A 27,868-nucleotide genomic window follows, 5' to 3' on the forward strand; every position below is an offset into this window, starting at 1 on the left:
TGAATAAATTGATTCAAAGTTAAAAAAGCCATGTGAATAGAGAGAAGGGGTTGAATATGAGAGATGTTGTTGAGGTAAAAACAGAAAGATCTTGCAACCAATTAGCTATGTGGGATGAGGGAGAATAATAACACTGAGATTATGAACCTGGAAGACAAAGAATAGTAGTGCCTTGACAGAAAGAGGACAGTTTAGTAGAGGAGAGGGTTTGAGGGAAAAGATAATGAGTTTAGCTTTGGGCTTTTAAATTTGAGATATCTCTGGGACATTCAGCTTGAAATGTCAAATTGGTAATTAGTGATGCAGGACTGAGGTACGGGGGGGGGGGGGGGGAGACCAGGGAAAGAGGAAGAATGTGATGAATGATATCTTCCTCCCTACCCCCCAAAATGCCTTAAATGATAGCTTCCACTTCATTCCCAAACCCTCCAGGGATGCAACCTGGAAGTTCTAAAACTAAAAAGATTTACCAGAAGTTGAAGCAATGGAGAAAAGCTGAACAAAACCTTTCTGTTAAGACTCAAGTGGTGTAGTGGTGAGGGTACTGGATTTGTGGTCAGGTGCAAACCTTGCTTCAGATATTTACTACGTGTGAACCTGATCAACTCACTCTTTCCCAGCCTTTGTTTCCCCATCTGTAAAATGGGCATAATAGAAACTACTTAACAGGCTTGTTTGCAACATTAAATTTCTGTAACATTATTTGTAAATGTTATTGTTCTCTGGATGGCAACAAAGATGCCTGAGGCAGCAACTTCAGGACAAATCCATTCGCACTCTCAAGAGACTTTAGGCAGAAATGGGAAGGTAAAGGAGTCGTGCAACTGACCAGAACAAGTTTTTGTGTCCTGGTAAAGCCTATGATCTCATTCTTAGAATAACGTTTTTAAATGCATGCAATAAAATACATAGGATTGCAAAGGAAACCAATTATATCGAAATATAGTTATCAAAACATTTTTTTAGAAAAAAGAAAAAACAAATTCATGGACCCCAAGGTTAAGAACCCATGGGCTAAAAAATTAGAAACTACAGAAGTGTCCTCCTATGGGGAATGGCTAAACAAATGGTGATGAATTCAATGGAATATCAGTGTTTCATAAGAAATGGCAAAAATGGACAATTTCAAACAAAACTGAGAAGACCTCTGTAATCTGATGCAGAGTGAAGTAAGAAGAGCTAGGAGAACAATTTATTTTTATAATTAATTTATTTTTAGTTTTCAGCATTCACCTCCATAAGGTTTTGAGTTTTAAATGTTCTCCCTCTCCACCCCCCTCCCCAAAACAGTGTGCAATCTGATATAGGCTCTACTTTTACATTCATTAGGACAACAATTCATCCAGTGATAAAACATTATAGAGAAAAAAACAGCTTTGAAAGATTTTAGAATTCTGGTCAATACTGATAAACCATGAGTCCAAAAGAACAAAGACAAAACACATTACTCACCTCCTGCCGGAGAGATGAAGAATTTAAAATGCAGAAAGAGACAAACACTTTCAAACATGACTATTGTGGGAATTTGTTTCACTGAGCTACATATGTATGTATTGAGAGCTTTATATTTGGGGTTATTTTTTAAATTTGCTGAGCGAAAGGGGAAGTAGTGGGGCAGACAAATTAACAAAAGAAAAAATGGAAAAGGAAATAGGTAGTGATATAATGACACAAAGAAAAAGAAGAAGAAGGAGTAGGAAATGGAGGAAGAGAAGGAGAAAAACAAGAACAAGAAGGAGAAGGAGGAGGAAGAAGAAGTACAAGCACACATAGAAGAGAACAGAAGGAAATTTAGAAAAGGACAGACACGAAGGGCACATTTGTTACAGTTTCATTGACAGTCTTCTCTGTTCTTATTTGCATATTTAAAAGTTTGTGTTTGTTGATGTTTGTTAAGTTCATAATTAAAATTACCCATGGCCTAGAGGGATACATGGGTACCAAGACCCAATTGGGGTGCTGAAGGAGTACCCCTAAAACCTAGGCATTCAGAAATGGGTTCTTTATTAACACCAAAAAGGGCTGTACCTAGAGGAAAGGAGCCTTTTGCCTGGGGAGATCTAGGAGGAACTCTCTGTTTTTGAAGGAAGGTGCCTCCAATAGAGGGACAAGACTGGAACCCCAGCAGTGAAAATCAGAGAACGACAGGAGATGTCTAAAGAGGCGTAGAGGTGGATTCCAGCCCAGTCTACAAAGAAAAACCACAAACGAAACCATTAGGAGCCAACTTCTGATAGATGACGAGAACTAAAGGCAGTATGAAGTGGGCAATGTGATGCACCTGAAGGACCATAAGGACCTTCAGATACAGGAGGAACTCTACTGATTGTGTGCTATAAGTGGCCTCTGGAGAAAGAACATTCACTCATAGATATGCTTATCTTTCATGGAGTCTAATGTAACCCCTCTGGCACTTCAGGTCCCCAAGTCCTTTCCCTCTTCTGGACCTTATGCTTGGTACCCCTGAGCTGGGCAGGCTGCTCATCTGGGCTGGCTGGGCTTGTTCCTCTCCACGCCTCAACTTCTAGCCAGAGCTGACATTTCATCTAACTCATGGTCATTCAGAACTATCTCCTGACTGCCTTAGAGACCACCTTGCTTTTTAAAAGGTCACCAATGGGGCAGCTTGGTGGCGCAGTGGATACAGCACTGGCCCTGGAGTCAGGAGGACCTAAGTTCAAATCCATACTCAAACACATAACACTTACTAGCTGTGTCTCTGGGGCAAGTCACTTAATCCCATTGCCTAACCAAAAAAAAAAAAAAGAGAGAGAAGAAAAATCGCATCTGTGTTCTGAACTCTGGTGACTATTTGGTTCCCATTCTGAGAAGCCACAATACTCCCTATAATGATCTCATTTCCTGAGCCAATACTCTGAATGCATGCTGCTCCTGTTATGTTATGGAGGCATAGTAGTTAATTCAGAGCTGAGCCCAGTAGTTCTAGGGAAGTACCTATATGGAGGAAGGGGAGGCTGGTTAATTAAATGTCCTCTTTTTACCTTGCACTCATTAAATATATTTTATTGGTGATTTCATGTATGAAACAGGTTTGGTCCATGAGAACATACACTGGGCAAGGTCTTGAGCCAGACCTCAAATATTATAGTAGGATTCTATTCTCTGGTTGGATAACAAGATCATAGAATAATAAATGAGTAACTGGAAAAGAGCTTAGAGGCTATCCAATCTACTACCCTCATTTTAGAAATGTGGAAACAGGCCAAGACAGATTAAGTGATGTCCTCTTTCACAAAGCTAGTAAATGTCAGAGGCAGGATTTGAACTCAGGTCTTTCTGAATTTAACCTCATTATTTAATCCATTATGCCACTATCTCAAGAAGTTATCCACATTGGGCACAGACAGAAATTGTCTCCTTTGGTTTATAATACCAAAGGGCATTGAACTAGATGTCCTCTGTTGTCTCTTCCAGCTCTAAATACATGATCTTTAGGATATGTAACAAATGTGTGCGTATTGTTCCCCATTAGAATGAAAGCTTCTTGAGGGCAGGGACTATTTTGCTTTGTCTTTGAAAGCAGGGACTGCCATGCTGTTCTATTTGTACTCCCAGCATTTATCATGGCGCTTTGCATATTGTAAGTGTTTAATAAGTACTTTTTCATTTTCATTCCTTCATTCAGGTGCTATGTAGAGGCAGCAAAAGTGACACCCAACACCCTCAGCTATTCTAGTTTCTGTCTCTTTGTTGCTGGCTCTCTTCTCTATGGTCACCAATGTTCCTTTTAATCACTGCTACTGAAATGCCACTGTTAATAGAGATCATGATACGCGCGCGCACACACACACGTATTGCTGTTAATCTCCTTGTCCCTTCCTCATCTTTTCCTTTTTTCTGTCACGTCTGCCCCCGTCTTATCTTTCTTTTGAAAGAGCTGTTCTTTTAAAGCCCTTGTTCCTTTCCTTCTGCATCTTCACCTAACCAATCTCGGAGCATTAAGGGTAATCATTAGGTCTTTAACTTTCCTTAATCACATTCATTTGTTGTTGAGTGTTCAGGGGCCATTTTGCTTTTTTTCTGTTATTTTGTTAATTTATGGACCTGGAACAAGCTCAAAGTTTCCACAGAGCTATGATTTCACTACATTACCAAATAAGTGGATATTTCCAATTAATATAGCAAAATCAGATTAATACTCAAATCATATTTTGAATGTAATCAGTTCTATTTAAGAAAACTATCTCCAATTCTTTCAAACTGATTAGACATAAAAAATAAAATCATGTACAGAGTCTAGAATAAGTAGGCACTTAAAAGTTTGTAAATGAAAACAGAGTACAACAGGTTATAAAATGATACATTAGACCAATTTCAGTAATGAATATGGATGCAAAAGTCCTAAAGAAAATACTAGCTAGGAAACTACAATAATATATTAGAAATATTATACATTGTGATCAAGTAGAATTCATACCAGGAATGCAGGGATGGCTTAACATAAAGAAAATTATTAACACAATTGATTATGTTAATAACAAAAGTAGCAAAAATCATATGATTATATCAATAGATGCAGAAAAAGCTTCTGACAAAATACAACACTCATTCCTATTAAAAACATTTGAAAGCATAGGTATAAATGGATTTTTCCCTTAAAATTATAAGGAACAGCTACCTAAAACCATCAGCAAGCATTTCATTTTTTTGTAATGGGGATAAACTAGAAGCCTTCCCAATAAAATCAGGAGTGTAACAAAGATGCCCATTATCAGCAATATCATTCAATATTGTGTTAGAAATGCTAGCAATAATAATAAGAGAAGAAAAAAATCAAAGGAATCAGAATAGGCAATGAGGTAATAAAACTATTTCTTTTTGCCGATGATATGATGACATACTTGAAAAATCCTAGAGATTCAACTAAAAAGCTAATTGAAACAATAATTTTAGCAAAGTAGCAGGATATAAAATAAACCCACATAAATCATCAGCATTTCTACATATCACCAACAAAATCCTATAAGAAAAGATAGTAAGAGATATCCCATTTAAAATAACTGTAGACAACATAAAATACCTGGCAGTCTACCTGCCAAGACAAACCCAGGAACTATATGAATATAATAATGAAACACTTTTTATACAAATAAAGTCAGATTTAAATAATTGGAGAAACATTAATTGTTCGTGGGTAGGCAGGGCCAATATAACAAAAATGACAATTCTACCTAAGCTAATCTACTTATTCAATGCCATCCCAATTAAACTACCAAAATATTATTTTATTGAGCTAGAAAAAATAACAAAATTCATTTGGAAAAACAAAAGGTTAAGAATACTAAAGAATTAATGAAAAATGTAAAGGAAGGAGGTTTAGCAGCACAAGATCTTAAACTATGTTATAAGGCAGTAATTATCAACACTATCTGGTACTGGCTAAGAAACAGAAAGGCAGATCAGTGGAAAAGAGTAGATATACAATACACAAAAGTGAATGATTATGGTAACCTTCTGCTTGACAAATAAAAAGATTTAAGTTTTGGGGATAAGAATTCACTATTTGGTAAAAAAAAGTTAGGAAAACTAGAAAGTAGTCTGATTATAGACCAATATCTTACACCATTTACCAACATAAGGTCAAAATGAATACATGACCTAGATTTAAAGGGAGATATCATAAGTAAGTTAGAAGACCATGGAACATACTATCTGTCAGACTTATGAAGAGAAGAATTTATAAATAGAGCTAGAGAGCATTGTGAGAGGTAAAATGGATAATTTTGATTACATTACATTAAAAGGTTTTTGTTTTAAAAAATCAATGTAGTCAAGATTAGAAGGAAAGCAGAAAGTTAGTGAAATTTTTATAGACAGCTTTTTAGATAAAGGTCTCCTATCTCAAATATATAGAGAACTTTTTCAAATTTATAAGAATATAGTCATTCTCCAATTGACAAATGGTCAAAGAAGATAAACAGGCAGCTTTCAGAAGAAGAAATCAAAGCTATCTATAGTCATATGATAAAATGCTCAACATCATTATTGATTAGAGAAATGCAAATTAAAACAACTTTGAGATATCATTTCACACCCGTCAGATTGGTTAAAATGATAGAAGGGGAAAATGACAAATGTTGGAGGGGATGTAGAAAAATTGAGACACTAATACACAGTTGGTAGAACTGTGAATTGATCCAATCATTTTGGAGAGCAATCTGGAAAAAAAGAAAAAGCCCAAAGAAAAGAAAAAGAAAAGCCCAAAGAGTTATGAAACTGTGTATACCCTTTGACCCAGCAATACCACCATTAGGTCTGTTTCCCAAGGTGTAATCAGAGAAAAAAGAAAAGAACCTAGGTGTTCTAAAATATCTATAGCAGCTCTCTTTGTGGTGGTAAAGAACTGGAAATTGAGGGGATGCCCATCAATTAGGGAATGACTAAATAAGTTGTGATATATCATTATGATGGAATACTATTGAGCTGCAGGTAATGATGAATAGGTTGATTTTAGAGAAAAAACATGGAAAGACTGGCATGAAATAATGAAGATTGAAATGAGCAGAACCGAGAGAACATTGCATACAGTAGCCAAAATATTGTTCGAAGAATAACTATGAATGACTAAGTTGTTCTGAGTATTATAAATACTCAAATCAACTACAAAGGACCTATGAAGGAAGATGCTATCCATCTCTAGAAAAGGAACTGATAAGAAGTATGCATGGTACGGTGTTTATATATATATATTTATATTTATATGCACATACATATATATGACATATCTATATCTATATCTATGTCAAATGTAGCCTTCTCTAGTGCAGGAAGAGAGTGGGGAGGGAGACAATTTGGGACTTAAAATGTAACCCAAAAAATTCACTTGAAAAAAAAGGGGGCAGCTAGGTGGCGCAGTGTTTAGAGCACCGGCCCTGAAGTTAGGAGGACCTGAGTTCAAATCCGGCCTCAGACCAAACACTTGACGTGTACTAGCTGTGTGACCTTGGGCAAGTCACTTAACCCTAATTGCCTCACCCCCCCAAAAAAAAATGGAAAAAAAAAGAAAAAAATGAGATATTAGTGAAACTATCTCCTTTCTATGTGCACAGCCTAGCTAACAAATGATTCTATGTCTGTTATCTCTCATAGAAAAATCACAAACTAATGTTGTATTCATTTAGCAAAATTTATGTTGTTTTTTACCTTAGGTATTGCTCAATTTTCAAAAGTTCTTCAGTAACTGTAAATTTTGTAGAATTTCACAATAACTTCCTTCTAACAAGTTGTCAAGTCTCAAATTATCTTGAGATTTAACTCAAAATGTACCAAAATGCTAATGAAGAAAAACATACATAATTTTACAAAAACAAATTAACTTAATATGCCAGGAAATATATGTTTAAACATTAAATCCAAGCATTTGCATAATTAAAATTTCATTTATGTTCTAAATAGAGGCCCCTCATAAACTGGCACCTACATTGTTATCACAGGCACAAAATAAAAGAGCATCCACTCAAAATTATAACTCTTAAGCTCTTAGTGATACATTTACTTTTTTAAAAAAGTTTTATTGATAAGTTTTGATTTTACAGTACAAACATTTCTATATTATCCTCACCGTGAAAGGTCTCTTGTAACAAAGTGAAACAATTAAGCAAAACTAATAATACACTGACCTCTTCTGAAAGTATAATATTTTACATCTATAGCACCTTCCCACACCTCCATTTTTTAAATGAACAAAAACCTACTATCTCTCTTCCAACTCCTACCTCATTGAAAAACATTTTTCCTTTGAATTGGAAAGGAATTCCAATGAATTCCTTGTGACAGATATGCAAATATCTATATACATGTGTCTAGCTTCATGTATATACAACTACTGAGGAATTTGTTTTGCTTGACTCTGGAAATCTGACCAAATGGTTATAATGTATAGCAAAACAAAGGGGAAAAAATGCTGATTTTTTTTTTTTTAGGGGCAGCTAGGCGGCGCAGTGGATAGAGTACCAGCCCTGGAGTCAGGAGGACCTGAGTTCAAATCCAACCTCAGACACTTAACACTTACTAGCTGTGTGACCCTAGGCAAGTCACTTAACCCTATTGCCTAGCCCCCCCCCCACCAAATAATGCTGATTTTTCTCTAGTGGATTCCCAAAACGAGGGTATCCAATAACCAGAGTCCTAAGTGAAGAATCTCTCTAGGACTGGAGAAGAACCAATATTTAATGCCAAACAAGATCCCCTGTGTGGCAACTCCATTGGACTCCCTTCCCCAACTCCCATTTGCACAGGCAGGCTTGTCTGCAAAATTTAAAGGCATAGTTTTAGGAGGTAGGGATTGCAAGACACTATAAGACACATATTCTAAATTTATGATTCTATGATTTATGAATTAGCATAAAAGAGAAAATAGACTGCACAGGCTACTGAAGAGAGGTACAATAGATCCTAAGAAGGCAGATCTACTCAGACTGACTGAATGAAAAATCACTTATTAAGCACTTACTATGTGCTGAGGATGCAAATAAAAAAAATAAGAAAATCTCTGCTCTTAAGGAGTTCACATTCTAATAAGGGGAAACAACACATATAGGAGGCTACAAGTCAGATAGAAAGGCCCCATGGTCCTTAGGGTATAGCAGAAGGTAATGCATGTTCTTTAATGTTCTGGATGTATCTTTTTTGTATGTAGTTGTTTGTATGTTGTCTTTCCCATTTGTCTGTAAAGTCCTTCAAGGAAAGGACTGTTTTTGCCTCTCACTGTATCCCTAGTACAGTGCCTGACACATAGTAGGGTCTTAAGAAATGCTAGCTTTATTTCCATTAATAAACCACATCCATTTCTGATGTTCAATCACTTGACAATGCCAAGAATGTCAGCAGCAACAACTTTCTTTTCTGGGTCTTCAGTATCTGTGTCTTCAGTATGGTTGCTAGAGAGGCAGTGGCCAGGTGATATCCCCACAAGATTTGCTCTCCTTTCTCAATTCCCACTTGCACAGGCAAGCTTTTTTGCAACATTTAGACACAGTCTGGGGATGGCAAGACATTACTGGAAGCATGTCCTAAATTTATTAATTATACTACTCAGCATAAGGGAGAGAAGCCTGCTGACTTTATGCTCCGAATGGATAACAGAATGTGGGTGCTGGCAGAAGCTCTGGGTACTCTTATCTCTGAGGCCTTGGGACTTACTTGCTCCTTAGGAACAATTAGTCAGTGTTTGGTGTTAATGGCAGTTGGCCAGTGGTCAGTAAGCAGAGGCATGACCTAAAACCTTGATCTGGCTACTCTACAGACATTGACAGCTGGGACTAAGAGGGAGAGGAGAGGTGCTTGTTCTGTGTTCTCTCCTGATTTAGTATGGCTCTTCCAACCCTATGTATTTACTACATGTATATATTCTATGTCACACAAGGGGAGTTGCTCCCCTAAATCTATCCTCTCCCCTAGGATAGGTTATCCTAACACAGTATATGTGCTGCATGAGGAAAAACTTCCTAATAATTGGAACAATCCAACAGGGGAAGAGATGTCCTCAGAAGACAGCATATCTTCACTGGAGATCTTCAAGCAAAGACTGAGTGAATACCTGCCAAATATTTTGTAGAGGGGATTCTTGCTTAGGTACTAGTTGGATTAGATGGCATCTGAGGTCTTTTCGAACTTGGAGTCTATGGTGTTACCTCTCTGGGTTTCAGTTTCCTCATCTATAGGAGACTGGCCTAGATGAGTGAGAATGTGCCTTCTTTACCTTTTAAAGAGGTAAGCTTAATAAAACAAACAAATAAATAAATAAATAAATAGAAGTACTACTTAAAGCAAAAGGTTCTAGTCACTTTTCATTAAAAAAAAGTAGAGTTGGTCTCAGAGTCAGATATACCTTCATTCAACTGCTGCCTCTCTCTGATACTTACTGGCTGTGTAAAACTGAGAAAATCACAACCTGTCAATGTCTGTAGCAACTGTCTAAGACTACAAGCTACAGAGCAGTTTCAGATCCGCATTGGTAAAAAGGAAGTTTCTTCCCTGGGAGTTCCCTACACACATGAAATCACAGGTCTGGGTCAAAAAAAAAACCAGTATTTAAATTTATGGGTGCTCACCAAAGACAAATTATGTTCTCTCACTAAAACATCTCTTGAAGTTAACTGTCACATATCCTGTCCTGGATTTCCCAGGAGTATGTCCCAGTCTAGCAATTCTTATGTTTTTACTCAGGGTAGCCTGAATGGCTTTGAAATGGCATGGTCAGGAGAAGGTGATACGCTGAGACCAGAGTCTCTCTTGAATATTTAACCTCTTTCTAACCTCCAAATCTGAAAGAAAGAATATCTTCTTATAGGGTCAGATTAGGAGAGTTCTGATTCTTAGGGATGTGCAGAAAGTCTAGGCAAGGCAGTCTTCCTTTAGGCCTCTGAACAACCAACAACAACCACCATGACGATAGCTAGCATTATACTTTAGGGTTAACTCATTTAATCTTTAAACTACTTTGAGGGGTACATACTTTGGATGTTCTTATTAGTCTCATTTTACAGATGAAAACGCTAAGGTACAGAAAGGCTAAGTGATTTGCCCAGGGTCACATAGCTAGTAACTGTTTCAGGAAGGATTTGAACCCAGGTCTTTCTGATTATATGTGCTGTGCTTCTATGCACTGTTAACAAACAAAATAAAAACATAACAAGTATCCTAAAACATGACATTGTATTCATAGAATCATAGTTTTAGAGCTGGAAGGGCCCTCTGTGCCCATCCAGGCCAATCTCCTCATTTTCCAGAGAAAGAAACTGTTACAGGAAATTTTTTTTTAAAAAATTATTTATTTATGTTAACTTTTGTTATTCAGGACTCAGGTCACTCCTTCTGCAATTTTTGGTTAACTAAAAGCCTATCTTCTGTTAATATTAACATTACCTAACCCAAAGGGAAAACTGACATTCTTCTGATGAAAGCCAAAGGGAAGTTTGAGCTCTTCAAAGTGATTTAGTTATTCGTTAACTCCCCTGGCTAACAGTGTAAGGAAGGATTTCCCTGATGCCAGTTTTCCTGGTTATCTTGGTGACATATAAATCGGAAGATTTAGTCAGCTTACTGTGACCCTTCTTATCTGTAATCTGACTTAGTTTACCTACAGAGTCTGTTTAACTATTTATTTCCTTAGGGGATGTATGAGACTATGCTTTGCTTAACAAAGTTTGTTCAACTTTTATGACATTGAAGTAAGCATGATCAAGCATGAAGCCAAAGATGAATGTACAAGACTTCAACATGTCAAAGGATTATCTCAGTCAACTTGACATAATTTTGTCTGTAAGAGGCCTTGTTAGAATTCTAATTGTCAGGTTAAGGGTCTGAGATCTGCACCTATGCTTCAGCATGATAAAATTTAGGTTTTTACTTCTATTTCTGCATTGTGGTAGATCAATTTTGGCAGCAGTTACCTACCGCATGAACTTAAAAAATAAAAAAAAAGCTTAAGTAGCAAATTCCAGACAAAGAACCCAGGCTACCTGACTTCTCATACCTATGACTGAAAACTTTCTGAAAGCTGACAAAATGCAAAATAGAAATAAGAGCTAGAATTTATACAGCACCTTAAGGTTTGCAAAAGTGTTTTATGACTAATATCTCATTTTATCCTTACAACAATTCTGGGAGGTGTTATTGTTATCCTCATTTTACGAGGAAATCGAGGCAAACAGGTTAAGTGACTCGTCTAGGGTCACCCCGCTAGTAAGTTTCTGAGGCTGGGTTTAAACTCAGGATTTCCTGACTCACTACACCATCCAGCCACCTCTACTAGAACCAGCTCGCCCTCAGTCAGGTTCCCCTTTCCATTCTCTTAGAAACACTAAGATCACTCAATACCACATCCTGAACAACCCCGCCTCTTTTGCAGCCCGCAGACCGCATGCGCAACAGCTCCACTGCCCCACTCCCGGTGCAAGTGGAGACCAAGGCGTGTCGTCACTTCCGGCTCCGCTCCAGGAACACATCCGGGTGGCTCGCGGCCCTTGTGAGTCCTCTCCTCGCCTCCCGCCCTCCCCGCGCCCAGTCGGTAACCGGAGAAATTAAAGTTGTTGCCAATAAAGTTTTCGTTGTTGTGGTTCAGAAGTTGGCCCTCGAGTCCGGCCCCGACGATAGCGGCCAGCGCCGCTCCTCCGCGCCGGCCCGGGACCGAGGCCTGGACCGTGCCATTGGGCCTCGATTCCTCCGTCCGTGGTTCCCGCAGGCGCGGCGAGAGGCTCGGTTCGGGGAGGCATGGCCGGCGGCAGCCGCCGTCATGTCAGCGTCAGGCGGCTCCGCGCGTCCCGCGCCCTCCGGCTGCCACTGAGCCCTCGGGCCGCCTCCTGAGCGCGGCCTCTCCGGCCTCCTTTCCCGGGGCGCTGCCGCGGCGGACTCGAGGCGAGACCGCGGGCGGACGCCTAGCCCCAGCTTCATGGCCGCCGCGGCCCCTTCCACTCCGCCCCGCTCCCCGTCCCCGTCCCCGTCCCTCTCCCCGTCCCCGCCGGCCGCCGAGCCCGAGCTGGTGCAGCTGCGGCGCAAGGTGGAGAGGCTGGAGCAGGAGCTGCGCAGCTGCCGGCGCCAAGTGCGCGACATCGAGAAGGTGCTGCAGCACACGGAGCGCCTGTACCAGGGCGCCGAGCGCTGCAACCAGGAGCTGCGCTCCCAGGTAACGGGCGCCGGCCCCTCCGGGGGCCTGCCGATCCGGGGCTGCTCCGGCCCGTCCCGCACCGGCCCCGAGGCTGCTGAGATACCGTAATTGTGGCTTTGTGTGGTATTTTAAAAATAGCACACTTGAGCCAGTTAGAACGAGGAGAGCTTGTGCTACGGAGATTTTCACTTTTAACCCAAGGCAAAATTTAGTTTTGTTTTTCAAAGCAGGCGACCTATATTCAGGACACTCGTCGGTGCCTGGCTACCTCCCGTTCTTCCATTTCAAGCCATTTTAACATAAGTAACAATTTCAGTTAAGTCAAAGTTAGGCTTTAAATATCGCCTACTTTAAGGAGACGGTGCTATTTACATCCAAGTAGTCAGTTTTGTGTTACTGGATTCTTAATTGCCGAACACCACACTTGACTCCTTTTGCTCCAGTCAAAAGTGACAGTCTTGGCAAAATATTTAGATAGGAAAAATGCAGGGCTACATTTTCCTTACTTGTAAAATGACAGGGTTGGGCAAGCTGGTGGATGGCTTCAAGTCTTAAATTCTGTCATGATTTTTGGGTAATCTAAGATTGAAGTTATTTGTAAAGCACACAGCATATGCAATTTACCCTCAAGTTTATTGTGTTTGACTTTACCAACCTCGAATGTATTTTGCATAATCCCCCAAATCATAAGGTAACGTTGAGTTGAGGATATTTAAGCATCCAGTAAACATTTGCATCTGCTGAAGTTGTTACATGTTTTTGTGAATTTGTATCTAACTGTGACCTATTTATTCTCTCTCTCCCTCTGTCTCTGCCTCCTTAACAAATATTTTTGGCTCATATCAGGACCTCCACCCCTCAGTACTTTCTCAGGCCATTATCCCCACCTGTCTTCACTTTTCTTCCTTTCTAATCTGGACTCTATACTTAGCCACAGTGTCCTGTATTCTCAAATCCGACCCATCCTTTCACTGTATATTGCTTGCCAAACCTTGACCCTGGACTACTCTCCCCATCCATCTCCAACTTATATGCTGCTGAAAGAGCTGAAATGATTAACCATGAGAACTGGGCTCATTATAAATTCATGCAATCTAAATTCATTTGGGCCTTCATTGTGGTGTATCGATCCCATTATTCCTTTCTGATTCCTTTTCTATTAAATTGTCCGCTCATGAGAGGAGGGCATCCCCAGTACTGAGCATAAGCATGGCACCTAATAGGCACTTAGTAAATGTTAATTGACTGACTCCCTACAGAAGGTATTCCAGACTTCTTCATGCCTCCTCTACCTCCATCCATTTGAGGAACCCAGCTCTTATTTTACTAATAAAAATGAGAGCGTTCAATATGAGCACCTTTTTAAAAAAAAAATTCCACATTAGTCATATTGTAAAAGAAGAATCAGAACAAAAGAGAAAAACCACAAGAAAGGGGAAAAGAAGAGAAAATAGTATGCTTTCTGCATTCAGATGCCATAGTTCTTTCTTTGGATATGGATAGCATTTTCTATGATGAGTCTTTTGGAGTTGTCTTAGATCATTGCATTGCTGAGAAGAGCTAAGTCTGTCAAAGTGGGTCATCAAACAATGTTGCTGTTACTGTGTACAATGTTCTCCTGGTTCTGCTTATTTCATTCAACATCAGTTCATGTGAGTCTTTCCAGGTTTTACTGAAATCCACCTGCTCATCATTTCTTATGGAACAGTAGTATTCAATAACATTCATATACCACAACTTGTTCAGCCATTCCCCAACTGATGGGCTTCCCCTCAATTTCTAATTCTTTGCCACCACAGAAAGAGCTTTTTTTTTTACATGTTTGGGAAACAGACCTAGTAGTGATATTTCTGGATCAAGGGGATGCACAGTATTATAGCCCTTTTGGACATAGTTCTAAATTGCTCTCTGGAATGGTTGGATCAGTTCACAACTCCACCAACAATGCATTAGTGTTCCAATTTTCCCACATCTTCTGTGAGCACCTTCTTTTCACCTTCTCTTTATCTAAAAACCACTTGACATCTTTCCCCAGTTTCTGACAAAATGAAGTGGCCCTTCTTGCCGAGGTATCCACTCTCTTCAGCTTTTTCCTTTTTCCTGGTTCCTTCTCTAGGGGTCACAAAAATGCCCATCTTCCACCACCCTTTTGGGGAAAAAGCACACAAACCGTGATTAGATTCTGTCATCAACTCAAGCTGTTCTAAAGCACTCTTCCCTTTCTCAGCCAAACTCCTAGGAAAAACTGTCAGCACTCATAATCTTTTACTGCTTTTTTCTGTCATTCCTCAACTCTTTTCAGTCTGGCTTCCAAATTAATCACTCTACTGAACCTGCTCTTGTGAAAGTTACCAATATCATTTAATTGTCAAGTCATTTTTTCAGTCTTCTTCTTGAACCGTCTGCTGCATTTGATACTGTTGAACACTTTCTTCTCTCTATGCTTCCTTCTCCCTAGGTTTTCATGACACTCTCTTGGTTCTCTTCCTACCTGATTGCTCCTCGATCTTCTTTGCTGGTTCATCATCAATATCACATCTCTTAACTCTTAGTGTTCCCTGAATCTTTGTCCTGGGCTCTTCTCTGTCTTTTCCTCTTTTTCACTCCTTCTGTGTCTTTTTCTCTCTCTTTCTCTTTCCCTCTCTCTTTTTCTACTCTTCCCATTCTCCCTCTCTCCCTCCTTCCCTATCTCTTTTCTCCCCCTCACCTCATCACCTCTTTTGAGTTCAAAATTGACTTCAAAATCTGTTTAAGTTTCTAAAGTCTCCTGAGTTTTCAGCCCTGTGTCACCAGTTACCTATTAGTCTTTTAAAACTAGGTGTCCTAGAGGCCTCACGTGTATCATGTCTAAAAAAAGAACTCACTATCTTCTCCCCCAAGCCTACCCTTCTTCCAAACTTTCTTTTTCTATCAAAGGTGATACCATGCTTCCTATCTCCCAGGTTCATAATCTCATCATTATCCTTGCATCCTTATTTTCTCTGGCCCTAGATGTCCAATCAATTCCTTTTACCCATATCTAGCTTTTAATGGATCTCCCTGCCTGAGATCTCTCCCTATTCCGATTCATCCTCCATGCTGTTGCCAAAATGGTTTTCTAAAAGCATGGATTTAACCATGTTGCATCCTTGCTTGATAAACTCTGGTGGCTCCCTGTTGGCTCTGAGATAAAACATACTCCTCAATTTCTCTTTTAAAGCCCTTTACAACCTGACTCCAATGTAGATTTTTAGCCTTGTTGGACACTGCTCTTCCTCCCACACTCTACAGCCCATCCACACTGGCCTTCCTCAGACATGACTAGACAATGTTTCCTATCCCTGTGCCCAGCTGTTAGTGCACTTCTCTCCAAACTATTCTTGTTCAGTCTTTTCATTTGTGTCCAGCTCTTCATGATTCCATTTGGGGTTTTCTTGGCAGAGCTACTAGAGTGGTTTGCCTTTTCCTTCACCAGCTCATTTTACAAATGAGGAACTGAGACAAACAGGGTTAAGTGACTTGCTCAGGTCGTACAGCTAGGAAGTATCTGAGGCCCCAGTTGAATTCAGTTCTTCCTGACTTCAGGCCTAGCACTCACTCTATCCCCTGTGTCACCTAACTGCCCTTTCACTTTGTCATTGTTTTCTTAAGAATGTTTGTATTGTTGCCCTTTTCAACTCACTAAACCAAAAAACTATAGGAAGAAGAAAGGGAGCAAACTAAGATGGGGAGCTTCAGAGAGAAGTTATAATCTTTAAAGTATGTGGTTCTAAGTTGGTTTTATATCTATTCCAGTATAATTAGGAAGTGTTTTTGCCAAGTTTTTAAGACATACTTGATCATGGAAATCATAGGAGAAGGAGATGGCGTGGATAATTGAAATGGATAAATACTCTCATAAGTTACTTTAGTTTCTGATGTCAACTATCTTCCTACTGCCCCTGTTTTTCTGATTGCAAGTTGCTAAAAATGTGAACTAGGCAAAAGCTAGCAGATGGAGGAAATAGGTACTCAATAAATGAGTAATTCAGATTAGCACATAATAAAGAATTGATTCTGAATTTTTCATTTGTTTTCAGTGGCCACAGAGGTTATCCAGATAATATGTCATAGCCTACCTATGGATGATTGACAGAGCAAAGAGAATATGACTTAGAGTGAACTAGCATTATTTTGTTAAAGCTTCATCAGACCATGGCACGATGAAAAAGCAACTTTTGCTTTTCTTCCAGTCAAATGTCCTAGATATCAGAGTGGTACACTTAGGGTCCCTTCAAGGACTCAAATGGCATAGGCACATAAGAGAGCTATATCTCAGTAGCTAACAGTTTCCTTCTCCCAGAGCAGTGGTTTTTAATCATAAAACTACTATTTTAAGAAATATATGCAAAAAAGCATTTAAACTGAATTAATGCATTTAATTAAGTACATATTGTCAAGGTTGAAGGGCACTAAGTAATATTACAGATTTAATTACAGTATAGATAGAAATTTGTATTTTCCTAGTTTTATAATTCTCTATGGAGAACTACTAACCTTTTTAATACTAGCATCATATTTATAAACCATTTGACATATTGGATATGAAGAGTCCATTTAGGGAGTTCTTTTATCTCCTTCAGTTCGTTACTGATTTCTGTAAGAATTAATGCTGGAGATATTAAGAATGATTATATCCAGTTCCTCGGATTAAATGGGAAGGACAAAAGAAACTCATTGATAGTGTCACATTTTAGAAAAGAGACCAATTGCTCTCTGTGTACTTTAAAAAAAAAAACAACCCAAACTTGACCCCCTTTACCAGTAGTAATACTGTTAGTCATTGTAAAATGTATATAATTGGGTAAAAGTTATATTTATTTTTAATAACCCTTTGTTTTCTTTCAGGTAGAAGAGCTCAGCAATGAAATCCATTATAGGAAAAAAAAAGAAAATAACAAGTCTGATGTAGAAGTCCAAACAGAAGACTATACTCCTTGGTTAACGTCAGGTATTTAGTATGCAATGAGGAAATGCCTCTTTTAACTTGAATCAACCCAACTTAAGGTTGTCTTTCTTTAAATTTAAAATAAACAGCTAAGTATCTGGAAGAATGTCCTGTTGTTCAGTAGAGTGTTGACTACAAAAAATCAGATAACTCTTTGAATGGAAGTGATTGGTGTGTGCTGTGCTTCATATAGGAATGTGTTGCTGTCAGAATGTCACTGGGAGGATTTTTTTGCATTATGTTTTTAGTAGTGGTGATGAATGATGGATCTGAGCCCTCTACCTTCTCACCTGAGCCTTCATGTAACAAAAAGGCACATATCTTTGAGATGACTGATTTGACACTAGCGCTATAAATTCCCAGAGTAGTACTGAGTATTTACTCAGTGCAGAGCTCACTGTCTCTTATAGGATGCTGCCCATGATCTTGGCTTCATTAGCTTCGTGGTCTAAGTCTAACTGATTTGAGTCATAGTAATTTTTTTCCCCCAAACTCTCTATTTTGTCTACCTAACTGTGGATGCCATTTGGCCTGAACTGGTAAACTCATAGGTTCATCTCTGTAGGTGTATGAGCTTCAGTTCAAAGAGCTCACAATTATGTAGAATCTTACAATTTAGTTTACCAAGTGTTTTTTTCCCAAGAACCCTGTGAGGTAGGTGTTGTATACCCAGGGCTTGCAGCTAATAATAAGCAGAGAAGCTGGAACTCAAGCCTGGCTCTTCTATTTCCAAGTGTGTTGCTCTTCCTACTTCACCATACAAAACTGTCATGTTGGGCAGACCAGGCCCTTCTACCTGTTTATTGTCATGCAATGAGGAATAATAGCAAGGAGGCTAGATTGAGAGAGTTAGCAGTTGCTCAGAATTATTTATATAGTTTAACTTAATATTTCTTTCTTTTCATCTTTCCCTGGCATTTCCCTTATTTAAAAGTTTTAAAGCTAAGATACTAGAGGTACCAGAAAACAGATTTATTATTGAAAATTTATCTGAACATTCTGTGGGAGCTTTTAAAGTACTTTAAATGGGTGATAGGAATCAATGTGGTTATAATTTGACAGCATTGTTTTTTGAATGTCCTTCATTGATTACAAAAATACTATGAAAATATAAAGTCCTTTATGACCTGCCTGATAAAATTTACTTTTGTTACAGATTATTATTATCAGACATACTATCGGAATGTCAGTCCTTCAGATAAGGGGGTAGAACTTCCACTTGAACAAAATGAAGAGCACGAAGAGCCCAATCATAATTCTACAGACCCATTACGTAGAGAGAATGAGGGTCACACTGGTGCTGATACAACAGAAAATGCTCAATATGAGCAAGAAGACAATTTTATTTCCAATTCACAGGTAATAGACTTGCTAAATTCAAGCTCTTACTGCCTGGTATCTTTTTTTTTCTGACTTTTCCATTATGTAAGTTCAGTTCTAACTGATATTTTCATCATTATGAAACAAATGAAACTAGAACTCAAATAATCCCACGTAAAAGCAAAGAATATAAATCCTTGGGCAGCTAGAACAAGCATTTCCATAGATGTGTATTTTTTTATCTGTTTGTCATACTACAAAAATTTATGATGTACAATCACCAAATGCATAACATCGCATCATCTGTTTTAAATATTTTCTTATGCAAATTTCTGTAGTAGTTTTTGGTAATATAAAGGAAACAGCTTCCAAAAGTTAAAAACCAACTAAGTTTTGAGCATGAAACAAAAAATACATTTTTCAAGATAGCAGTATAGTCCCATTTATTTTTCCCTTCAAGGGCTATTATTTACTATTCTGTTTCTGTGAATTAGATGTTTATCTAAGAAATAAGAAAAGATGCCTAACTGGTGGTGGCTTAACATTAGTTATTCAGTAGCTATCATATATTAACTTTGAACTTTTTTAGAACTGGGTCAGATTTGAATGGAATACCTTAAGGAATCTTTATCACTGAACATTGAAGTCTTAAGTCACCTTCAGTAGAGCTTTTCTCATCTGATTCTTGAGTCATATTGTTTTTAATCAGTTTCTTAGGTCAAAGCCTGTGTATGCTCACCTGTTGGCTTCTCCAAGAAACTTGTCTCATTTCGCCCACTTTTCACCTACCTAGGAAGCAGAAGGTGTATTAGCAACAGAAAATGCCGAATTAGATGGTTCCTCATTAGCTGAAAGTTTGAGAGCTGCTGCAGAAGCTGCTGTATCACAGACTGGATTTAGTTATGATGAAAGTACTGGGTTATATTATGATCACAGCACTGGATTCTACTATGACTCAGTAAGTCTCAAAATCTGCTGTTATATACTGTTATTGGTCTTAATCATGTTTAAATCTAAGCACGTAAAAAGGAAAAGGAAATTTATGCTTTTTAAACTTTTCAGAATCATTGAAGTGTATTGAGAGATCACAAAATGTTCTGGTACTTCCTGGATTTTCATTAATTAGAATAAATATAGTTGTGTTTATTATAGATTTTTTTTGTTCTATGTCTATCACAGCTTCATTTTTGCCATTTATACTTTAATTTCTATATAAATAACATAAAAATGTTAGCATTTTTTGGAGAGGTTTTTAGTAATTATATCATTGCAAGAACAGGGGATGTTTTGGATACATAAATTTAAATTTCTTCATAATATTTTCAAAGGAATTGAAGTTTTTTATAATACTGTGGGCTGAAAGGAAAGAAAAAAAAACCAGTGCTAGGTGGAAGATAACCAAGTGGGATCTGTTATTTAAGCTTCATATTAAGTTTTTTTGTTTGCATGAATCCATATGAAATACTAGGTATCTTTCTCCTAAAATCTCAGTAATACTTTTATTTATTATTAGCAAACACATGTACATTAGCATTTAAGCATTTCACACATTTTATTAATCCATCTCCCAGTGTTCATTTTCAGTAAATGAGGACAAATCATTAATTGTAACAGAAGTATAATTTGAGTTCCTAATTTTCAATGTGGTGTTTATCTCACTGAATCATGCTCCTTTCTAGTATTTTTACACATGATTTGATAACAGTGATGTAATTTATGCTTTCTCATTCCTTCAGTGAATGTGACCTGCTAAGCACGGAAAGTGTAGAGATAGTCTCCAGAAAGGGAGCTTTTATTTTTTTAAGATTCTTTTTTTATTCTCTCCCTCCCTCCAACTCCTCTCCTATCTATTGAGAAGGCAAGTAATATGAAACCCATATGTGAAGTCATGTAAATTAGCCATGTGGTTTCTCCCTCCCCCCCAAAGGCAAGAAAAATAAAGTGAAAAAATAAAATACTTCCATCTTTACTCAGAATCCCAGTTCTCTCTCTGCAGATGGAAGCATTTTTCATTGAGAGTTCTTTGGAATTATCATAAATCCTTGTATTGATCAGACCAACTGAGTCTTTCACAGTTGATCATCATTACAGTATTTCTGTTTCTTTGTACAGTGTTCTTCTGGGTCTGCTCACTTCACTTTGCATCAGTTCATATCAGTCTTTCAAGGTTTTTCTGAAACCATCCTGCTGGTCATTTCTTTTTGCACAATAGTATTCCATGACAATAATATATTGTAGCTTGTTCAGCCATTTCCCCAATTGATGGGCATCCCCTCAATTTCCAATGCTTGGCCACCACAAAAAGAGCTGCTGTAAATATTTTTGTTCATGTGGGTCTTTTCCCCATTTTTATGATCTCTTTGGGATACAGACCTAGAAGTGGTATTGCTCGGTCAAAGGATATGTATAGTTTTATAACCCTTTGGGCATAGTTCCAAATTACTCTCCAGAGTGGTTGCTAATCATACTTTTTAGTAGAATAGGGAAGCTAACTGGGAAAGAGTTCTTGGATAGTCCGTTCTAGACACTCTTCCCCTTCTGCACTTTAATCAAGAAGACCCTACTTAGCTTCTAACTAGCTTTGTGACTGTAGATTACACCCTTGTGCCTCAGTTTCCTTATCAGTAAAATGAAGAGATTGGATTAGATTTTTTAAAAGTTTCTCTCTAGCTCTAAATTTCCATGATTTATTTTCAGGATAATATTACAATATACCTTATGATCAGTATAGAGCAATTTCAGGGGAAATTTTCACCTTAAAACATTTCTCTCATCTGCTTGACAAAACCTTTCATTTCACAGTTATAAATAATATATATGAAATGTAAATATCTGAGGTAGTTGACTGAAATTCAAAATATTAGCAGTTATCAGGTGTAAATGATAAAACATTAGATTTTTTTTCTGTCTTAATGGGGATGACAAGGACTATAGAACATTCGGTAGGGGTAAAGTTTTAGACAGAAGGGAGAAAAGAGTACAGAATGCAGAAACCAGGAAACTGGAAGACCAGCTTAGCCAAATGTCAGCCCAAATAGAAGTTATACTTGAAATTATTTTTGCTTATGAATGTCTGCACATTGATCCAATTTAGCTGGAACATTACTGTTGAGCCACATAATTTAGAGCAACACTGCTTCACATGATGTATGAAGACTTTTGTTTTTTAACATGGCGGACTTCATTATAAAAGAGCTTCATTCCCAGAGGATTCGTTCATTGAGGAGATATCACTGTACACTTGCTTAAATTTATAACCCTTAAAACATTTAAATTTAAGGAAGAGTATCATGTTAGAACTATTGCAATTCCATATTATCCTTCTTTATTTTTATTTGTTATAGTGTCGTACTAAAACCAGTTACATTGTATTTAAAGAGATCACTGCCCTCATTTCTTATATTGCACCATTGTAATTACGTCATTCCCTAATTCTGATGTTCCACACAAGATTTAACTTCAAGATGAATTATCCAAAAGTAGTAACTGTTATCATGAATATTGAAAATAACCAAATATTTTTAATTCTTTACTTGGAATTCCAAGTAGGATGTTTTCTCTTCAGTCTTTCACAATCTTTTATCTATATTCCAAAATAAGTTGTAGCAAAATGGATTTTGGATGGATTTTAATGTCCTCATAATTTTATAAGGCAAGGTAAATAAAGTTTAATATGGTTTAAAGTTCTATTTGAACACATATAAAGTAAAATTTTCAGGTCCCAGTTTTGATACCTGGTGCTTGGACTTCATCAATCGCATTTTGTATGCAATATAAATTATTGTAATGAAGGAAGTATATGAATAAATGTCTTTCTCTTAGACATTTGGGGGCTAGTAGTTAAATTCTAATGATTTGAGCACAAAAATTGAACTTTTTTGGGCTAGGTATGCGTTGAAAGGTAGGGAGGTTGAGCTGAATTTTGAGCCAGAAGGAGAGCTTGAGTGAACCTTGAAAATTCAGCTTTCTCTAGTTTAATATTTAAGGTATTCATGCTCGTTAAATGCTACTACGGTGGTCACAACTAACCTGGTCCGTGTACCAAAGAAATTTGGCCTGAATGACCAGGAAAGTCTGAGCATTATGATCCAGTTGGACCATCCTATTGTATAATTACGAGTTACACTAATAATGAATATTTCAATGTGGGCATTTCTTCTACTGGTATAGATGATAAGTTTTTCATACCTTAGTAGCCAAGTGTTGTTAGACATTGTGGTCAAAAATAGTTTATCATCTGTTGGCTCACCTTTGGGGGATGATTTTTGTCTGGCCAGGTGTGGTATGGTGTTTGAATGAAAACCTGTTACTGGGACCATACTTAATGCCTTCCCACCATGGAAGGACCTGTGAGAGCTTATGACTGACTGACGTGCTCACAAATTGATGTATGAAAGTGATGCCTTCCTTTGTGTTTCCTTCTCCTTCCTGGCACTTTTTTTCCCCCTAATTCTTGAATAAAAGCTCTAATAAGGCTATTAGTTCCATTATAATATTTTATGTTGAGATATCTTTTTAAAATGAAATAAAACTCCTCAATCTTGACTACAGATCTTTTTCAGTTTTTCATAGCCTTCAGCTAAGGGTTTGGGGCTATACCAGGTTTTTCAGTTAACATGGGGTAATGGATATAGCACTGGCATTAGTTTGAAAACTGAGGTTCGAATGCCAGCATTGATGCTTAGTAGCATTGACTTTAGGCAAATCATATGGTTTCTTAGAGGCTTAGTTTTTTTAATCTGTAAAAATGGAGGTGATATTTACACCAGGTCTACACTATCACTATTCTGAGTCTCTGATTTTATTATCAATTATTCCTGTCTTTTTTTTTGTAAGTAGAAAGGAAAATACTCGTATCTATAGATGTCAAGTTGACAAGATTGTGTGACTATGACAGCAAAACTGGAGTGACTTGAGTCATAGGCTATTTTTATTCACTTTAGTCACCTGTAGAAAAGCTACTAGGGAATACCAAAATCTTTTTAAAAAGAAACCTGAAAATGTATAAATCAAGAAGAGAAGAGCCTCCTGCAACTTTTAATAATACCAGCTATGAGAAAACTGAAGATTATTTTAAAAAGATTCAGTTACTAGACATATTACTTTGAAGTCATTTGGTTCATAAAGTAGCCAGTGTAGAACTAGGGGCTCAGCATTATTTTGTTTAGTTGAATCTGTTTTCTAAGTTGTAACTTTAACAAGTAGAGAATATTTCCATTTCCCAGTCTCTATAGGTAGAAGAAATACAGCATCAGTAATAAGATAAAATTTGGGGGTTTTTTTCCCCCTAAGCCATAAACTGTGCAGACATCAGATTTTAACTTCCCTGTTTCCCCATAAAAATACAAAGGAAGTACGGTGAAGAAATTCAATATTTTGTGAATGTGTCACACAAATGCTAAATGTAATAAAGATGTATTGTTAGAGTATTGTTACATTGAGCTATTACTAGGAAAAATGAAAACATTTCTTCTGCTTCAAACAGTCTTATTTTTAATAGTGTTTATTTTGTTTGAATATTATTAATTTTTTACTCTTTTTTGGGGAGGTTGTTTTTTGGGGGTTTTTTGCCAGGCAGTCGGGATTAAGTGATTTGTCTAGGGTCATGTGGCTAGTGTCAAGTGTCTGAGGTCAGATTAGAACTCAGGCCCTCCTGACTCCAGGGCCAGTGCTTTGTCCATTGTGCTGCCTAGGTGCCCCAATGTAAAAGTGATTTAGTAAGAAAATATACATTGGATTGAATGACAAGTTGTTGCCGTCTGCTGATATAAATTTTTAGCCGAGAACAAAGGAAAATTACTAATTATTTCCTTCAGATAGTTGTGTGATCAAGGCTAAATCAGATTTAGACCATGTTTTTGTTGGTCATGTTGCTGAGAATCAATCTTAATCTTGAATATGCAGCAGATTAGTGTTTTCAGGGACTGTATGGTTTCATACTACAAATTAGCCATAGAATTTTCAATCTGACCTTATTTTCCTTTGGTTGTATAATCAGTGCAAAAGATTTTTCAGTTGTATTTTTCTACTTTTAAACCATAATCTGTCAAAACTCAGATGCGATTTTGTAAGTGTAAGTACAGTTTTTAAATGCTTTTGCTATAGAAAGATTAAATTTTATCAAGGCTGCTGTACATTAGTTTCTTGGATTATTTAATTACAGGAGAGTTTGGCAGTCTTCATTTTATCATTATCTGCTAAGTACATCTTAACTTTTTTTTTTACAATTAAAGATAGATGCATATTTTATGAATCTGAGGCTTTTAGAGGTTGTACCTGGCAGTTTTAAAGTGATCGTTTAAAGTAACCTAATTATACAGTTGGAAACCATACATTCAGCTTTTGTATGTGTGTGGGATGGGGGGAGGGGGTACTTGTCTTGAATTGTACAATTATTGCACTATGTAGCTTTTTTACTTACTGGCCACCTTTTACATGGTTTTAGTTTCCCGTGGTTTGCTAATGAAAGGAGACATGCATAACCTATGAATTTAAAGCATGTTTAATAATATAAAGTATTTCAGAAAACTATGAAGATGTACAATATTGGACATTTATTGGTATTTATGTTAAACTTAATGTTCCTTGAATTAGATTATTAACTTTTTGCATTAATGGATCTCATTGTTTTCTTGTTTCCTTTGAAAGGAAAATCAACTATATTATGATCCTTCTACTGGAATTTATTACTACTGTGATGTGGAAAGTGGTAGATACCAGTTTCATTCTCGAGTAGATTTGCAGCCCTACCAGACTCCCACCACACAACAAAATAAAGATAAAAAAGGGAAAAAGAAAAGGAAAGATCCAGATTGCTTTACAGTCAGTGAAGAAAAGGTATTTTTTTCTATATACAGTTATATAAAATATACATGATGTTATATAATTATGTAATATAATTGTTATATTTAAGCCTGAAATTGTAAAGAAATTTAAAAATCACTACCTATGTGTATTCTAATCATAACCTTGAGAATCTTATTAAAGCACGTAAAATTTTAATAGGGTAAATGTGGACTTGTTCACTAGATTCTGACTACTGAACTTCAAGGCTCAAATTAGATGCCACCTTCTCCATGAAATCTTCTATGACACCCTGAGGTAAAAGTGATCTCTCTCCTCAAATTGCCATAGAACATTGCTTGAGCTTCTCCTTTATACTCTCACACTCTCCTTTATATTATTGAAATTTGTGTATTTGCCCCTCCCATTAAATTATGTTCCTAGAAGGCATAGCCTGTGTTACATCTGTCTAAATAGCATAGTGCCTTATACATAGTAGGTGCTTAATGCGTTTGTTGTAATGAATTGAAATCTAAGAGATATTCCTTGAAGCTGCTATATTTAGGACAAATGGGCCTTGCCTTACGTAGCTGTTAGCAAATATGTCCTCTATAATGACAAAATGTTTGTACAGGCTAAAAATAGTAAGTTCAAGGAAAAATATATGGAGCTATGGTTAATTGATCTTTAATGACTAAAGGAGAGTTAAGGATGCATTCTCTTAACATTTGAAGATAATGTCATAAGGAGATACTACATGCACAAAGTTATACCAGCCTAAGTAATTTGAGAGGTGTACATTCTGTCCTAAAATTTTTCCCCTGTGATCAGCCCTGCTCAACCCAAGTTCCCAGTTTAAATCTTTTTTCTTCACTTCAGTTGTTCTATTATTCATTCACTGGTTGTCCCCCATTCTCTCTCTCTCGCCTCATCTTGAATTCCTGACTTCCTTCAAGTTTCATCTAAAGTCCCACTCTCTACAAGAAGCCTTTCCTAGTCCTCCTTAACCTTAACTTTTAGATTATCTCCAGTTTACCTTGAATCTATCTTGTTTGTACATATTTGCTTTCGTGTGGTCTCCATTGTTAGCCTGTAAGCTTCTTGTTCAGGGAAGAGTAAGTACCTCTGGTCTAAGGGCTGCCTCTCTTTGAATCCCCAAAACTTAGCATATGTCTGGCACATAGTAAGTGCTTAATAAATGATTGTTGACTTAAATTTATCACTGATAAGGGATAAGTATCAGTATTAGCTGCATTTATGATAACAAATTATTGATGAAGTTTTTCCACTATCTACTTTTGGAAAATAAAGGAAAAGAGAAGAGAAAAGCAGTGTGGTTTTAAAAGTTTCAGCCCAACTTATACATATTTAAAGTCATTATCCCATTGGTTTCCCAGTTTCTCCTGTCTTATGAAAGGCGTCAGGGATTGGGAACAAGCAGGTCAGTTCATGAACCCCTAAATTACAGTTCTCATCAATTTTCTTCCTCCTTCTGCATGTTAACACTAGGGCATTGCTTCCTTTGGGGAGTTTGGTTGTACCTTTCCCATTTTTTTTTTTTTTAAAGAATCAGTGTCTAAACTTAACCAAGAGTCTTTTTCTCTGGGTATAGATAATAGAGGATTTTAGTATTTCTTTCACAGTCTTTAGCTCCTCAACTTAGTCTTTGCAAATGCCCATCAGAAAGCCCTATTTATATCTACTTTTTTTTCCAGTTTCCATCCTTCACTTCTCAATGTATCACCATCTTTACTGGTACCTAGTATTGTGTACTGGTGGTACTTCTTTGCAGGTACTAATTACCAAACTCAAGGATCTCTCCAACTCAGGAGCTTCAGGTCTCTGTTTCAGCTCTGTTGGCTTACTCAGGCAGCTTTACCTAGCATGCTCTCTTTTAGTTTCACTTCTCTGTAAGGATATTAAGCTTACAGTTTAAATTTTTTCTGTCTAGGATTGAAGTTCCCATTTATTCTGTTGTTATAGAAATAATTGTACCATTTGCAATATACTTTCACCTGAAATACTATTTTCAAAAAACCAATTAGTGGTAATTAGGGAGGGCATACCTGGGTGTAAACCTTCACTTAATGCTATTGCCAGAGATAAAGAATGGCTGGGAATAATGTTCAATTTGACCTTGCTTGGCATGATGCCTTCAGAATTGCAGAAGG

At 37.3% G+C, this 27,868-nt stretch overlaps 2 protein-coding genes across 2 annotated transcripts in view; one reads left to right on the forward strand and one right to left on the reverse strand.

Annotated features, from left to right (window-relative positions):
- The window catches only part of ZBED3 (zinc finger BED-type containing 3), a 118,585-nt gene that overhangs the window by 7,573 nt on the left and 83,144 nt on the right, over window positions 1-27,868 (reverse strand). The gene's annotated exons all lie outside the window — the stretch shown is intronic.
- The window catches only part of AGGF1 (angiogenic factor with G-patch and FHA domains 1), a 53,438-nt gene continuing 37,982 nt past the window's right edge, over window positions 12,413-27,868 (forward strand). Inside the window, exons 1-5 of the mRNA XM_027863586.1 lie at window positions 12,413-12,646; window positions 17,495-17,597; window positions 18,751-18,953; window positions 19,708-19,872; window positions 25,563-25,751. Of these exons, the coding sequence (XP_027719387.1) occupies window positions 12,413-12,646; window positions 17,495-17,597; window positions 18,751-18,953; window positions 19,708-19,872; window positions 25,563-25,751 (894 nt within the window). The remainder of the gene's footprint in view (window positions 12,647-17,494; window positions 17,598-18,750; window positions 18,954-19,707; window positions 19,873-25,562; window positions 25,752-27,868) is intronic.

The sequence above is a fragment of the Vombatus ursinus genome, unplaced genomic scaffold (assembly GCF_900497805.2).
Source record: "Vombatus ursinus unplaced genomic scaffold, bare-nosed wombat genome assembly UNPS02014772.1, whole genome shotgun sequence".
Taxonomy (NCBI): domain Eukaryota; kingdom Metazoa; phylum Chordata; class Mammalia; order Diprotodontia; family Vombatidae; genus Vombatus; species Vombatus ursinus.